The sequence below is a fragment of the Geotrypetes seraphini genome, chromosome 5 (assembly GCF_902459505.1).
Source record: "Geotrypetes seraphini chromosome 5, aGeoSer1.1, whole genome shotgun sequence".
Taxonomy (NCBI): Eukaryota; Metazoa; Chordata; class Amphibia; order Gymnophiona; family Dermophiidae; genus Geotrypetes; species Geotrypetes seraphini.
In genome coordinates, this window is record NC_047088.1 from 232,013,930 (window position 1) to 232,030,232 (window position 16,303).

Below are 16,303 nucleotides of genomic sequence, written 5' to 3' on the forward strand. Positions count from 1 at the left end.
GCAGCTTAGTAAAGAACCCTTACAATTTCCCTAGTGAACCAAATGCACACTAATGAATGCATATTCCTATAGATTTACAGTGCTGGACCTATGAAAGTTGTAGCAATGGATCTTACACTACAGATAGGCCAATTATGTCAGTCTTTGGAAACCTTAATACAGCCTTGATACATTCATGATAGATGTAGGATGACACTTTTCAAAACTGTTTACACAGTTACATTGTGGTTGATATTCAGATGGCAGGACGCAGGCCGGCTAAGTCCCGCGATCAGCAGGGAGCTTGAATATTCAATGTCAGGTTGTTTCTGTTTACTGACATCAAATATCCTTTTTTGGGGGGAGGGGCACTGTTAACTTACTCTGCCCACTTTTACAAAGATATGTTATAATTTTTTATTGTGCCAAACAACCAATAAAGGCAATTTGCTTATTTCTTGGAACTCAGTCGCTTCCCTTTATATAAATGTTCCAACTAATTCAAAATATTCTTTCACTTTAAGTTTCTATCTCTAGGAGTATAGAGCTTATGAAACTCTTATATTTTCTGTCATAGACCTCAGAAAGCACCCTCCTCCGTCCCACAATGGTGAACATTCCTGACGGGGAGTAAAATGGGTCTATATTTGACATTTTACTTTAATTCAATTCTTTTAGCTTTTAAAGTGCTATCACACACGTGGAGGGGCAAAATCAAAAAAAGTGTCTAAGTCCCCTTTTGGCCTAAGTCCCTAAACGTTCAACCCAGAAGCAGGGAAAGTGTCCATAACCAAAACAAACGTCCATGTTTTGATTATGGCTTTCCTCTGCCTAAACGCCCAATCTCCACTACGTCTACAAGTACCCCCACAGCACGTCTACACTTTTTAGCCATAATGAAACAAAAACACGCCTAGGCAACAAACGTCCAACAGAAGGGCTTTTAGGCGAAGGAGGAGCCAGTCCTTCGCCTAAAAGCTGGATTCTGTAACCAGTGTCTGTTAAAAACAACACCGGTTACAGAATCCTCCCCCCCCACAACGATCCAGGTAGGAGGGTGCCCAAGCCCTCCTGCCATGTCAAACCACCAACCTCCCCCCCCAGCACGATCGGGGCAAGAGGGAGCCCAAGCCCTCTTGCCCCGCGGCAGCCGCGACCTGCCCGACACCATCGGGGCAAGAAGGAGCCCAAGCCCTCACAGGAGGGGTCTAAGGCTCCCGGGCCTATTCTGATTGGCTCAGACGCCTTAGGCCCCACCAGTAGGCCCCACCAATATTTGGTTAGGAGGGCCAATCCGGCCCCATTCTTCGGAGGGCTGCCTGCCGGACGGACAGGTTTGGCACCCGTCTGTCCGGCCAACCTAACAAAGGTACGGGGAAGGGGGGTGGGGGTAGGGGGGGTCGTGGGGTCGGCTGGTGGGTCGCAGGTCGGCTGGGGGGGCCGATTGGGGGTTCTGGGGGGGGGGCTGACGTTGGGGGGAGAGGGGTTGTTGAGGGCAGGAGGGCCTGGGATCCCTCCTGCCCGTAATGTAGTGGGGGTTGTGGGTAGGAGGGGGTCACCTGGGCCAGGAGGGCTTGGGCTCCCTCCTGGCCCGATCGAGTCGGGGGTAGGGAGTTCGCCTGGGCCAGGAGGGCTTGGGCTCCCTCTTGCCCCGATGTTGTGTGTGGGGGGGGGAGTGATCCATCATGGCAGGAGAGATGCCATCACTCCTCTACCGGAACTGCCGCAGCAGTTCAGGTAGAGGAGTGATGGCATCCCAGTAGGGGAGATGAGGCATCTCTCCTGCCGCGATGATTAGGTTGCCGGGCCGCTGAAATGATGGCGCCAGCGGCCATCAGCTCAGCGGCCCCTTTATCGGCACTTAGACCTGGTTTTATTTCATCTAAGTGAAAAAGGTCTAAGTGCCGACTAGGCAACCTTTAACTGTTTTGGTTATAGGTGTTGTATGCCTAGATGTAGGTCGGCCCACCTCCTGCCCACTGCCCGCCCTTTCCCCTCCGCTAAACACACCTCTTTTCTCTCTGTGCGTTTAGAGGCAGGGGAAAGGCCTAAGTTGGTTTTAGATACGTCTAAAAACCAGCTTTGGTTATGGGTACTTGGACGATCAGGCATTTTGATCGTCCAAGTAGCCACTTAGGACACTTTTTAGATGTTTTTTTTTATTATTATTACCCCCATACTGTTTATAGTGTTGTACTTAACTTTTGTGTTGTTCAGCGGTTGGACCCGACATGTTTCGCTTCCGCTTCGTCAGGGATCCACACTAGATAAAAACATATCCATCAATAAAACGCATACAAAACTATGTCTAAACTCCATTAACATCATTTTATATTAACTATTTATAGCATTTACTTATAGCACTATTTATAGCATTTACTTTATGAGGCCAACCCCTCATAAAGTAAATGCTATAAATAGTGCAGCAAAAGACGCTACCGCTATCTTGCACAGTAATCATTTTGCGGGGTGGATGTTAGCGGCAATGGTAAGCTTATAAGATAATAAGACGATCAAAATGATGTTAATGGAGTTTAGACATAGTTTTGTATGCGTTTTATTGATGGATATGTTTTTATCTAGTGTGGATCCCTGACGAAACATGTCGGGTCCAACCGCCGAACCACACAAAAGTTAAGTACAACACTATAAACAGTATGTGTGTGATAGCACTTTAAAAGCTAAAATAATTGAATTAAAGTAAAATGTCAAATATAGACCCGTGAGGAGTGTACACCATTGTGGGACGGAGGAGGGTGCTTCTGAGGTCTATGACAGAAAATATAAGAGTTTAATAAGCTCTATACTCCTAGAGATAGAAACTAAAAGTGAAAGAATATTTTGAATTAGTTGGAACATTTATAATTTTTTATTGACAGACGTGGCGGTATTAGCTCAGAAGCTCATAGTAAGCTCATAGCCTAACACAGTTTCGTAAAAGAGGGTAGGGGGATGTTAACTAACTAACTCAATATTCAACTCTGGCCAGTTAAGTTAATAGCTGCCAAAGACAGGTCTGCCATTTATGTGGCCCAATTTGGGCCAGAATATTTGCCGCTAGCTGCAATATTCAGCGGAGATAACCGGTTATCTCCTGGTGAATATTAGCAGTTAGCCAACCAAATACTATGGAACCAACTAAAAGCCAGTTAAATAGCACTTAAATAGCACTAAATATTGTGCAGGGGGGGGCTGTGATTTATGTATAATAATTGTCTTCTTGAAAATTGCCTTTCCTACAGAGACATACTTTAGCAACTTTTAGGGACAGCATTGTCAAGGGTTTGTTTTGAACGTGATCTCAAAATATAGCACATCAGGGGCTTGCTGACTAAAGTGCGGTAGGATTTTACGTGTATGGCAATTTAAGTGCAAAACCATATACCTGTATGGGTTCACATTCCATGCCTTATGCACAACAGTGCATAAATAAATTGCTGAAAATCTACGTTCAACAATCCAATTGTCTGTTTGTTTGTTAAGTTATTAGGCCTGATTGGCAAACAGGTAAGAAATCCAGAAGGATTACATAAATATTGTGCTTTTTCACTTTTTTTTTTTTAAAGATGAATGCTTATGTCTTTACTTTGAATAAATACCTATCGAAATAGCAAATAATGATGTTCTGCTGGGTATTTAGGGCTATGTCAATGCATCTTTAAGTTAATATTTATTTCTTTTACATGTCTTGCAGTTTCAACATGTTCTTCAAATGAATTCCGCTGTACAGATGGATCATGTATTGCAAAATCTGCACAGTGTAACCAAATAATTGATTGTTTGGATGCTTCGGATGAGAAGAACTGCAGTAAGACTTTTGTTTTATGAACCCATACAGATGTTAGAACATAAGAATAGCCTTACTGGGTCAGACCAATGGTCCATCAAGCCCAGTAGCATGTTCTCTCGGTGACCAATCCATGTCACTAATACCTAGCCATAACCCAAGGAGTAGCAACATTCCAGCATCTCAAAGAATAGTAAGATTCCAGAACCCCAATGAGAGCAACATTCCAGAGCTGAGATTGTGATGTTCTAATACCTCATTCCACAGTGCCTCAGAGCCAACTTCATTAGTGATGTTACAATGGCATCATTGTCCTATACTTGGCTCACATAAGAACATAAGAATAGCTTTACTGGGTCAGACCAATGGTCCATCAAGCCCAGTAGCATGTTCTCTCGGTGACCAATCCATGTCACTAATACCTGGCCATAACCCAAGGAGTAGCAACATTCCAGCATCTCAAAGAATAGTAAGATTCCAGAACCCCAATGAGAGCAACATTCCAGAGCTGAGATTGTGATGTTCTAATACCTCATTCCACAGTGCCTCAGAGCCAACTTCATTAGTGATGTTACAATGGCATCATTGTCCTATACTTGGCTCACATAAGAACATAAGAATAGCTTTACTGGGTCAGACCAATGGTCCATCAAGCCCAGTAGCATGTTCTCTCGGTGACCAATCCATGTAACTAATACCTGGCCATAACCCAAGGAGTAGCAACATTCCAGCATCTCAAAGAATAGTAAGATTCCAGAACCCCAATGAGAGCAACATTCCAGAGCTGAGATTGTGATGTTCTAATACCTCATTCCACAGTGCCTCAGAGCCAACTTCATTAGTGATGTTACAATGGCATCATTGTCCTATACTTGGCTCACATAAGAACATAAGAATAGCTTTACTGGGTCAGACCAATGGTCCATCAAGCCCAGTAGCATGTTCTCTCGGTGACCAATCCATGTCACTAATACCTGGCCATAACCCAAGGAGTAGCAACATTCCAGCATCTCAAAGAATAGTAAGATTCCAGAACCCCAATGAGAGCAACATTCCAGAGCTGAGATTGTGATGTTCTAATACCTCATTCCACAGTGCCTCAGAGCCAACTTCATTAGTGATGTTACAATGGCATCATTGTCCTATACTTGGCTCACATAAGAACATAAGAATAGCTTTACTGGGTCAGACCAATGGTCCATCAAGCCCAGTAGCATGTTCTCTCGGTGACCAATCCATGTAACTAATACCTGGCCATAACCCAAGGAGTAGCAACATTCCAGCATCTCAAAGAATAGTAAGATTCCAGAACCCCAATGAGAGCAACATTCCAGAGCTGAGATTGTGATGTTCTAATACCTCATTCCACAGTGCCTCAGAGCCAACTTCATTAGTGATGTTACAATGGCATCATTGTCCTATACTTGGCTCACATAAGAACATAAGAATAGCTTTACTGGGTCAGACCAATGGTCCATCAAGCCCAGTAGCATGTTCTCTCGGTGACCAATCCATGTAACTAATACCTGGCCATAACCCAAGGAGTAGCAACATTCCAGCATCTCAAAGAATAGTAAGATTCCAGAACCCCAATGAGAGCAACATTCCAGAGCTGAGATTGTGATGTTCTAATACCTCATTCCACAGTGCCTCAGAGCCAACTTCATTAGTGATGTTACAATGGCATCATTGTCCTATACTTGGCTCACATAAGAACATAAGAATAGCTTTACTGGGTCAGACCAATGGTCCATCAAACCCAGTAGCATGTTCTCTCGGTGACCAATCCATGTAACTAATACCTGGCCATAACCCAAGGAGTAGCAACATTCCAGCATCTCAAAGAATAGTAAGATTCCAGAACCCCAATGAGAGCAACATTCCAGAGCTGAGATTGTGATGTTCTAATACCTCATTCCACAGTGCCTCAGAGCCAACTTCATTAGTGTTGGTACAATGACATCATTGTCCTATACTTGGCTCACATAAGAACATAAGAATAGCTTTACTGGGTCACGGTGGCCAAACCAGGTCACTAGTACCTGGCCAAAACCCAAGGAGTAGCAATATTCCATACTACCTATTTGTTAAAGTGTGGTAACATTTTGTATTTACAGGACGATGTCAAAATTAGCATGCCCCTAGCTGCAAAAATATTTCCATTAACTGTTGGTAATATTTTTATTTTAAAAAATTATATACTGCCTATAAACAAAGTGGTTTCTATAAAAATAAACATACACCCAGCAAACAAACAATACCCAGAACTAAAGTATCTTCCAGGCAATTTATAACAGAGGCACTTTAGTGACTCAAACACCCAAAGCCAAGACAGAAGCTACATTTTCCAGGAAATGTATTACAATGTAGACTGGTACGGCTCTACAAATAAGCGTCAACAAACAGCTTAGTTTTCAACAACTTCCCAGTCAATAGAAGAAATTTCCAATAACTTGATGCAGTTAGCTACATTTATCCAGGTGACCTTAAATATACCATGTCATCTGCTGGCCTAACAGTCAAGTGCAAATCTTTATATAATTTCATATAAATTTATTTATTTATTCGATTTTTTAGCCCGTCCTCCCAAAAGAGCCCAGAACGGGTTACAATGAATATATTGGTGCATTAAAATTATAAGTAAGATAGGTACTTAGAAATTCCCTTTCTGTCCCGAAGGCTCACAATCTAACTAAAGTACCAGGAAAAATGACAATTAGAAGAGTAATAAAGAAAGAAAATAGAGATAGAGGAGAAAAATAAGAAAATAAACATACTAATAAAATTACAATGATCTAAAGGAATTTGAAAGGTTAAAAAGAGGGGAGATAAGAATAGATGCAGAGGGAGAACCGTTGAAGCAATAGAATTCTGGGGAAATTTAAATGAAATTTGAATGATAAAATAAAACAAAACAAGTGGTAAAACAATAAGTGAGATTAAAAAATATATCATAAACTAAAAAGAAGTGAAAATAAAATCAAAACAGTCAAAACTGTTACTTTAACCCCACTTTTTTAATATATCAATGCTTTTTCTTTTTTGAAGTTCAATAAGTTTTATTTATTTTCAGTCAAAATAGAAAATAACAAAATATAAAGGGCTCCTTTTATCAAGCCTCGCTAGCGGGGTTAATGCGCGTGACGTTTCATCACGCGCTAACCCCTGCGCTGGCCAAAAAACTACTGCCTGCTCAAGGCAGGCATTAGCGGCTAGCACGGCCGGCGGTTTACGTGTGCTATTACGTGCGTTAAACTGCTAGCCCGGCTTGATAAAAGGAGCCCAAAGTATCACAACACAGCACCGATGTTTGTTTTTTTCTGTCGGTGAATACTTTAAGATAAGTATTTGCAGAAATAATTCAAAAGAAAAAAAAAGTAAAAAAAAAAAAAAAAGGATCCAGTGAAGAAATGGCTTGTGCTATCCTTATAGTAATCGCACGCAAAAGGAGTAGGAGCCAGCTGAGGATTTTACAGAAAAAAGCATATATAAAAAAAGTGGGGTTAAAGTAATAAATTTATATGAAATATAAATATTTGCACTGGGTTGTTAGTGTGTTATATAGATCTTTGCATCTTCCCAGTTGAAAATTAGCCAATAGGAAATTGGGCATGTCCTAACAGTTTATGCTTGGTGACAACCTTCCTGTTAATTGTAAGATGTCATCCCTTCTAGGGACGTGCATCCATTTGAAATGATGTAGGAAATATCAACATTTCCTATGTTGTTTTTTGCCTGACACAACTCCCCCCCCCCCCCCCCCCCTCAGGAATAAAAACAAAACATTTTTTTTCTGTCAATAGTGTTCAATAAAGTGCTCTATGCAAGATCTTCCTCTACATACCTCGAGGATCACAAAGTATTTCCCAAGGAATATCCCTAACAACACTCTCTCCAAAAGAAATCCTGCAATATGACACCCACCAGTAAGCCTTCTTAGGAGTAGCTCCAAACTTTGGAAGGTGCTCCTAAAAAGGCATCATTAAATACAAGACTATACCCCTCTTTTACTAAGGTGTGCTATGCTTATTAGCACGTGATAAATATTACCGCACGCTAATCACAAGTTAAACGCTAACGCATGCATGTTATCCTATGGTTGTGTTAGCGGTTAGTGTACGTGTTGATTTAGCGCACTACACGCGCGCTAAAACACTTAGCATACCTTATTAAAAAAGGGCCTTTATTTCATACAGGAAGTGGGTGAAAGACTAGCTTTTCTTTCAAGCCTTTCATGGAAGGACACTGAGGGCCTGATTCTCCAAAGTGCGTCCCAATTTTAGGCAGCTTTAGGCGTCCTACAGCTGTCTAATCAGCCAATCGGGATGCACGTTTTTTTAAAAAATGCTCCCCAGGCAGGCTGCGGAGCCTAGGGAGCCTAGGGAGACCCGCAAGACGCCTAAGCTCGCCTAAAGGCCTTAGGCGGGCCTTAGGCGAACCTAGGCGGCCCTATGCGTCTCCCTAGTAGAGGAAGAGACGCTTAAAATGTAGGCCAGCAAAATGCTGGTCTACATTGTAAGTAGACGCGGCCGCTATACTGATCGCGGCAAGGGATCTCCCTGCTGCAATAAGTATAGCGGCCATGGCCGCCTGTCCCATCACCGGCAGGAGGATGCCCAACTCCTCCTGTTGGAACTCCGAACCCCGGACCCCCCTCCACCCCAAACTCGTAATCGCCGACAGGAGGATGCCCAACTCCTCCTGTCGGAACCCCGAACCCCGGACCCCCCTCCACCCCAAACTCGTAATCGCCGACAGGAGGATGCCCAACTCCTCCTGTCGGAACCCCGAACCCCAGACCCCGGACTCCCCTCCCCCCAAACTCGTAATCGCCGACAGGAGGATGCCCAACTCCTCCTGCTGGAAAGCCCGACGACCCCCCGCCCCAACTAATCTCCCTCCCCCAACTAACCTTTCAATGTTGGTCGGCTGGACGGGTCTTGCTGCCGTCCAGCCGACAGGCCCGCCTCTTGGAAATGAGACGGGCCCGCCCCTTCCCGGCCCATCCCCGCTAAATCTAAGGCCTGATTGGCCCAGGCTCTAGGATTAGTGGGGATGGGCAGACCCGCTATGCCTAAGGCCTGATTGGCCCAGGCTCTAGGATTAGTGGGGATGGGCGGACCCGCTATGCCTAAGGCCTGATTGGTCCAGGCTTCTAGAGCCTGGGCCAATCAGGCCTTAGATTTAGCGGGGATGGGCCGGGAAGGGGTGGGCCCGTCTCATTTCCACGAGGGGGACCTGTCGGCTGAACGGCAGCAAGACCCGTCCAGCCGACCAACATTGAAAGGTTAGTTTGGGGAGGGAGATTAGTTGGGGCGGGGGGTCGTCGGGCTTTCCGGCAGGAGGAGTTGGGCATCCTCCTGTCGGCGATTACGAGTTTGGGAGGGAGGGGGTTCCGGGGTTCGGGGTTCCGACAGGAGCAGTTGGGCATCCTCCTGCCGGTGATGGGACAGGCGTCCACGGCCGCTATACTTATTGCAGCAGGGAGATCCCTTGCAGCGATAAGTGTAGCGACTGTGTCTAATTTAACCCGATTCTCTAACCGGCATCTGTACCATGGACGCCGGTTACAGAATCGGGGTTTAGTGTAGGACCGATTCTGTATAGGACACCTCTCCTGGGCGTCCTATACAGAATCAGGGCCTAACTATCTATCACACACTCAAGAACTAACGACAGCTGCACATACTGTAGCAGGACTTGCTTACCACATATTTTCTGGCTGCCCTTTTTCTCAAATTAATGATACTTATCATCTATGCTCCTGTCTTATTTGTCTATTAGGGGCATTTTCAAAACACTAAGAAATCCATAAATGGCATAAGTCGGCACTTAGATGCCCAACTGCCTATTTTTGAAATCATCTTTCTGGACGTCTTGTGAGGCATCCTAGCTGCCGTGCATCCAAAATTCAAAGGAGATGTGTTATGGGTGCGCTTACACTTGGGCGTCATATAGTGATAATCAATCTTTTCCTAAGATGTCCTGGACAGAGCTTAGATGTTCGAAGCTAGACTTCTTTTAAAAGCATCTAAGTTCTAAAAAACTGACCAGATTACCACTGGAGGGATTAAGTAATGACCCTCCCCCCACTGCCCCAGTGGTCAATCCCCTCCCATCCCAAAAAAATCTGAATGAAACAATGCATACCTGTCTCTAGAACAGCAGCACCAGATATGGGAATGCCAAGTAGAGTAACACACAAATGTCTTAAGTAGCCTTGTGAGTGGGCTAGTGATCCATAGAAAAGAGGAACCAGACCCGTAAGTCACTCTAACCACTGCATTTATGGTGGAAAATGTGAGGCCACCAAAAACAAACAAAATTCTACTATACTGCCAGATAGATGCCACTTACAGCCATAAGGGCTATTGGAGTGGTAGACAGGTGGGGGGGCAGTTTGGGAGGGCTCACCCTATATTATTAGGAGGTTATAATGAGATGTATTTATGGCACCCTTTATTTGAAGTTCACAGCAGTGTCTGCTTTTTGGGAATGTCTATGTGGCCACTCCATAACAATGCTGGCTCCTCCCACACCCAAATGTATGGATTTGGACATTTTGAACTTGGATGTTTATATTTTTGAAAATGATGAACAAAGTTAGGTGTTCTAAGGTTGGATGTCCTAATGACCAAGATATCTAAGGAGACAATTTTCAAAAAAAAAAAATTGGATAATTAGCGGTTTTGAAAGTGACCATTTGTCCGCTTATGAGTTTGGACGTCTTGCAGGAAACATCTAAAGTCAGACTTAGTTGTCCTATAGAAAATGCCCATCTATATGTTTTACTTCCACTTATACCCTATTCAATGTGTTATCATCTTTTAATGTATACTGTGCTGACATTCATGTAACATACTATGAAGTGTACTATTACTTTGATATTTTGAGTGGTAATTATTTACTGCCTAAATTCAAAGTATACTTGCTGTATACTGCTGTAGGTGAATTTAATCAAAAAGGTGGTAAATAAATCATACTTAATAAATAATTACTAAATTGTTTTCTTCAGAGTAATAATTTATATGCTATTATTAATAAGGCTGTGGACTGCATTCTAGCAAATCATGTTTGTGTTGTTGGGAAGGATGTGAAAGATAGGGAGGTGGTAAGGAACCATCCAGGTTACACATGCTATTATGTACAACTTATATTTCCCTTTTCTTTCAGATAACACAGATTGCATGGATTTCTACAAACTTGGCATGAAAGCTGTTGGGTTTATAAACTGCAATTCTACTTCCTTGTGCATCCTTCCTGAATGGATATGTGATGGTTCAAATGACTGTGGAGATTATACAGATGAAATAAATTGCCCAGGTACATTTGGTATACAAATGATCCCAGTCACTCAGTGAATCTTATAAGATTATCTGGGCAATATTTTATAAATACCAGACATAATTGTATATGAATCATTATATGCACATGGGCCCAGATTCTCTACAGGGTACTGATATCGTCGGCCGCCTAAAAAGTGGCCACAGGTCACATGTTAATCACGTGATGGTGTATTATAGAGAATTGCACCTCCATGAAAGATAGGCACCAGAAATGTAGGCCAGGAGGAGGTAAATATGGATGTATATATATGAATATATTTATATGTGTGTATAAGAAGGTATAATATGAATAAATATATGATATATTTTATATAAGTATGTACAAGTAGGTATGTATAAGCAGGTAGATTGATTATGTAAATATAAGACCTTCTTAGATAGGACCCTAGCATTTCAAGCTGGTAGGCAACAATCTTGGTTAGGTAAACAAATTTAGCAAGCTATGTTATCCTATTGTTGTTTTCGGAAATTAAAATCACTTTGTTTGATAAGTTTATTACTTAGTGTGTTTTATTATTGAAATTATATTTTATAAATATTTGTATTTTTTACTGTATTATTGTATTTTGCTGATTGTCCAGCTTTTTTTAGTGTAAACCACCTAGACCATTTGGTTATGGCGGTATAAAAGAATAAAGTTATTATTATTATTATGTATTACTAGTTTTTTAGCCTGTTACATTAATGGGTGCTAGAATAGATGTGTAGACTTAGGCATTTCTTTCTTTCTTTCTGTAGGTCTGTCTGTCTTTCTTTCTCTCTCTCTTCCCCCTTTCTTTCTTTCTGTCTCTCTTCCCCTATTGGTCTGTCTTTCTCCCTGGCCCCCTGTCTATCTGTCTTTCTGTCTCTCACTCTGCCCACTATCTGTCTGTCTTTCTTTCTTTCTGTCTCTCCCCCCTGTCCAGCAGCACCCCTTCCCTGCTCCCCCTGTCCAGAAGTAGCCCTTCTCCCTTTTTACCTCCCTCCTCTCCAGCAACACCTCTTTTCTGCTCCCCCTGTCCAGCAGTAGCCCATATCCCTTCCTTTTACCTCTCCCCTATCCAGCAGTACTCCTTCGTTGCTCCCCCTGTCCAGCAGTAGTCCTTATCCTTTCCTTTTATCTCCCCCCCTGTCCAGCTAGGCCGATCTGCCTCGCATTATTGAAGTGGGCCGGCCTAGCAAATGCCCCACAGCTGCTTGATGAAACCACAGCTGCTGCTGCTGCTGGTCCGAGGGTGAGAAGAAGAGGCGTCCCGGCAGCGGCAGCGTAGTAGGAAGGCAGAAAGTCAGCCGGCATCGGAGATCGGGGCAGGAAATCAGCTGAGGCAGGCACTGCGCATGCGCGGCATGGAAGCATGGCGCACGGAGGCACGGAGATTGAAGTGCACATGCGCGCTAAGGGTTTTATTATAGTGGATAGGCAGAAATAAGAAGGAGGATTGATTATGGTTTAAGAGGGCTGTATTGAGAACCAACTCAGAAAATGCTAACTCTGTATTGTAACACCTTCACAAAAGCATAAGTATTGATTAAGGTTTAATAATGTATTGATTATGGTTTAATAATGTCTGTATTGAAACCATCCCAGGAAACACAAACTCTGTATTGTAACACCATTACAGAAGCTCATATATACCGCTCTGAATTGATTCCCTCAATCATTAGCAGTGGTATACAAGCTTTCAATAAACAACAAACAATAAATTTCCACACCTGAATTAGGCACAGATTCCCAAATTCTATAATAATGCATGTATTTCAGTGAACACCCCTGACTCACTCATGCCCCCTTTTCATTGGTATGCTAAAGAATTTGCATGTGCATCTTTATCGACTAGCGACTAGAAATATATACGTGTAAATTCAAATTGTTGCTTCCCATACGTAGTCTAACTGAGGTCAATCACATGCTCCTTTTCTCAAATTAACAAGTTAATTGGCTCATTACTCAAATTGCACACACAAATTGGATGTGTGCCCAAATTTTCACATGCATTGTTAAGCACCGTTTATAGAATTCCCCAGTCAGTGGTTTGCAACTGGCCATCCATTTAGATGAGGTCTTCAGAATTGTAATTCCATTTGTCATTGTCTCCATCCCTGTGGATAACTGTGGGAAACAATTCTCTGTCATTCTTTAGTGTCTCTCTTAACTTCAGTCCTTTTACACCAGCATTCTTCAATGCATGGCTTGATGGTCAGTGATTATGCCCTTCCCACTCTTCTTAAAGAATGACATGGGGATGTTTCCCTGCATTTAACCACAGGAATAGTAACAAATTCTGTCATGTGTCATTCTCTACAAGTGCAAACCATTCATATGAGAGCTTTTACCCTTTTTGTTCCACTGATATTCCAGAAGTTTGGAAAGTATTGAAAGCCTATTTAGTTAGTTTGTATTACATTCAGGTTCTGAGCTGTGTTGCATCGTCATTGCTGTATATGTTGTTTTCAGCTGTAAGGATGTAAGTTATGTTCTATGTTTTATTTCTTTATATTTTTTGTGTAATCTTGCCTTGAAATGTGGAAAATTTGCAGAATATACATTTTATGCCTAAATATGCTGTAGTGGATCCTTCTCCACTGCTTTCCTACTATCAGTTGGTGTACCTCAGGGCTCTTGGGAACTCTTCTTTTCTCTCTCTACACTTATTCCCATGGTGCTCTGATCTCCTCCCATGATTTATTAGTATCTTATTGATGCTAAAGATTCCCAGATCTACTTCTCTGTAGCAGAAATTTTGGCTGGAATCCACGCCCAAGTCTCTTGTCTGACATTGCTTCCTTGATGTCTTTCACTACCATCTGAAAATGAATATGGCCAAGACGTGGGGGCTCATTTTCAAAACAGAAAAATGTCCAAAAATAGCATAAAGCAGCAGATAGACCTTTTTTTTTTTTCAAAAGCGTCCAAATTGCTATTTTCAAAACTCTTTACCATTTATAATATATAAAATCAAAACATTCAAAATACCGAAGGGAATAGACTTAGCAGATAAAGACAGATTGTTCACCCTCTCTAAGATAGGGAGAACGAGAGGGCACTTTCTAAAGTTGAAAGGGGATAGATTCCGTACAAACGTAAGGAAGTTCTTCACCCAGAGAGTGGTAGAAAACTGGAACTCTCTTCTGGAGTCTGTTATAGGGGAAAACACTCTTCAGGGGTTCAAGACAAAATTGGACAAGTTCCTGCTAAACTGGAACATACTCAGATGAGGCTGGACTCATTTAGAGCCCTGGTATTTGACCTGGGGGTCGCCGCATGAGCGGACTGCTGGGCACGATGGACCACTGGTCTGGCCCAGCAGCAGCAATTCTTAAATTCTTATGTTCTTATCAGTTGAGTTACAAGCAGCTATTGTATATCCTCAAGCTCATGCCTAAGTAAAATAGATAATGATGTACATCAGTAAGATAAAAAATTAAACGGTAAGCATAATGTGAACATGCATAAGGTAAATGCTTGCATTGATTAGAGCAGGGGTAGGGAATTCCGGTCCTTGAGAGCCGTATTCCAGTTGGGTTTTCAGGATTTCCCCAATGAATATGCATTGAAAACAGTGCTTGCAAATAGATCTCATGCATATTAATTGGGGAAATCCTGAAAACCCAACTGGAATACGGCTCTCGAGGACTGGAGTTCCCTACCCCTGGATTAGAGTGTCAACCTGAATATAGTATAATGAAGTAGTAGTTATAGTAATAATCTTAATGGGCTAGATCAAGCTTTCTCAACCTAGCAATCGGAGTACACCAAGTCCTTTCGGGTTTTCTGGATATCCTCAATGATCATGCATGAGATTGGCACTCTCTTCCTCCTTGGTGTGCAAATCTATCTCTCTCATGCATATGCATTGTGGATATTCTGAAAACCCAATGGGACATTGCGTGCTTCTAGAACTGGGTTCAGAAACCCTAAGGTAGATATTCATACTAGCTTGGTCAAGGATAAGTAGGGATATTCAGCAGCACTTAACTGGAGAGTGAGGTTAGGGATGGGCCAAGCGTAGAGTTTGGGCAGAGCAGAGCCCTAGTGGATTAGCGGTGATATCCAGTCCAGCTAGGCATCCATGTAAAGTTAGGAAAGAAAAAAGGATGTCCTCCTCCAAACCCACCACCTGTTCCTCTAATCCGATTCCCACCCGCCTACTTGGAGCTATCATTCCGACTGTCATCCCTCCCATCTGTCGCATCCTCAACCTATTATTCTCTCAACTACAACAGATCCTGATGTCTTCAATCATGCCATAGTTACACCTCTCCTCAGAAAAATCTCACTAGACCCCACATCCCCCTCCAACTATTGCCCCATCTCCCTCCTCCCCTTCCTATTCAAGCTACTCGAACATGCTGTTTACCGCTGCTGCCTAGTCTTCCTTTCTTCTCAAGATATTTTTGACCAGCTTCAATCGTGCTTTTGCCCTCTCCATTCTAAGGAAACTGCCCTTGCTAAAGTCTCTAATGACCTGTTCCTGGCCAGATCCAATAGCCTCTACTCTAACCTCATCTTTCTCAATCTATCTGCTGCCTTTGATACTGTCGATCTCCACCTACTTCTCGATATGCTGTTCTTGTTGGGATTCCAGGGCTCTGTTCTATCTTGGTTTTCTTCCTATCTCCCATCGTATTTTCAGTGTTTGTAATAATGCATACTTTTCGCTGCTATCCCACTGACTATCAGTGTACCTCAAGGCTCTCTAGTAGGCCCTCTCCTCTTCTCCATATATACCCGCTCTGATCTCCTCCAGTGGTTTACAGTATCACCTCTATACTGATGACTCCCAGATCTACCCCTCCATACAGGGCCGCCATCAGAAATTTCTGGGCCCCTTACTGAGCAATCCTATTGGGCCCCCCACGCACCCCTTCCCCCCCCTGATCCCCCCTTCTTCCATGGGCCGAATACACACATACTTTTCTCTGTCGCTGCACTCTTTGACCAAAAGATTTGTAAGCCTGCAACCACGTCAAGGTAGACTCTTTCAGCAGCTCCCCTCCCTCCCCCTTACCTTTGTGGCCAAGTCAAAATGATCTACCAACAATAAAATTTTAAAAACACAAAGATAAAATTTTAAAAACACAAAGAGGTCAAGGCAGATGACTTTATGCAATGTCACCTCAGTAACAACTATACAAAAATAGACAAATATTCCCCCTCCCTTTTTACTAAACCGCGATAGCGGTTTTTAGCACAGGGACCTGCGCTGAATGC

General features: G+C 42.8%; 1 protein-coding gene across 1 annotated transcript in view; it reads left to right on the forward strand.

Moving 5' to 3' along the window:
* LRP1B (LDL receptor related protein 1B) overlaps nt 1-16,303 on the forward strand; it is a 1,445,547-nt gene that overhangs the window by 1,028,878 nt on the left and 400,366 nt on the right. Inside the window, exons 46-47 of the mRNA XM_033944130.1 lie at nt 3,674-3,787; nt 10,940-11,089. Coding sequence (XP_033800021.1) covers nt 3,674-3,787; nt 10,940-11,089 — 264 coding nt within the window. The remainder of the gene's footprint in view (nt 1-3,673; nt 3,788-10,939; nt 11,090-16,303) is intronic.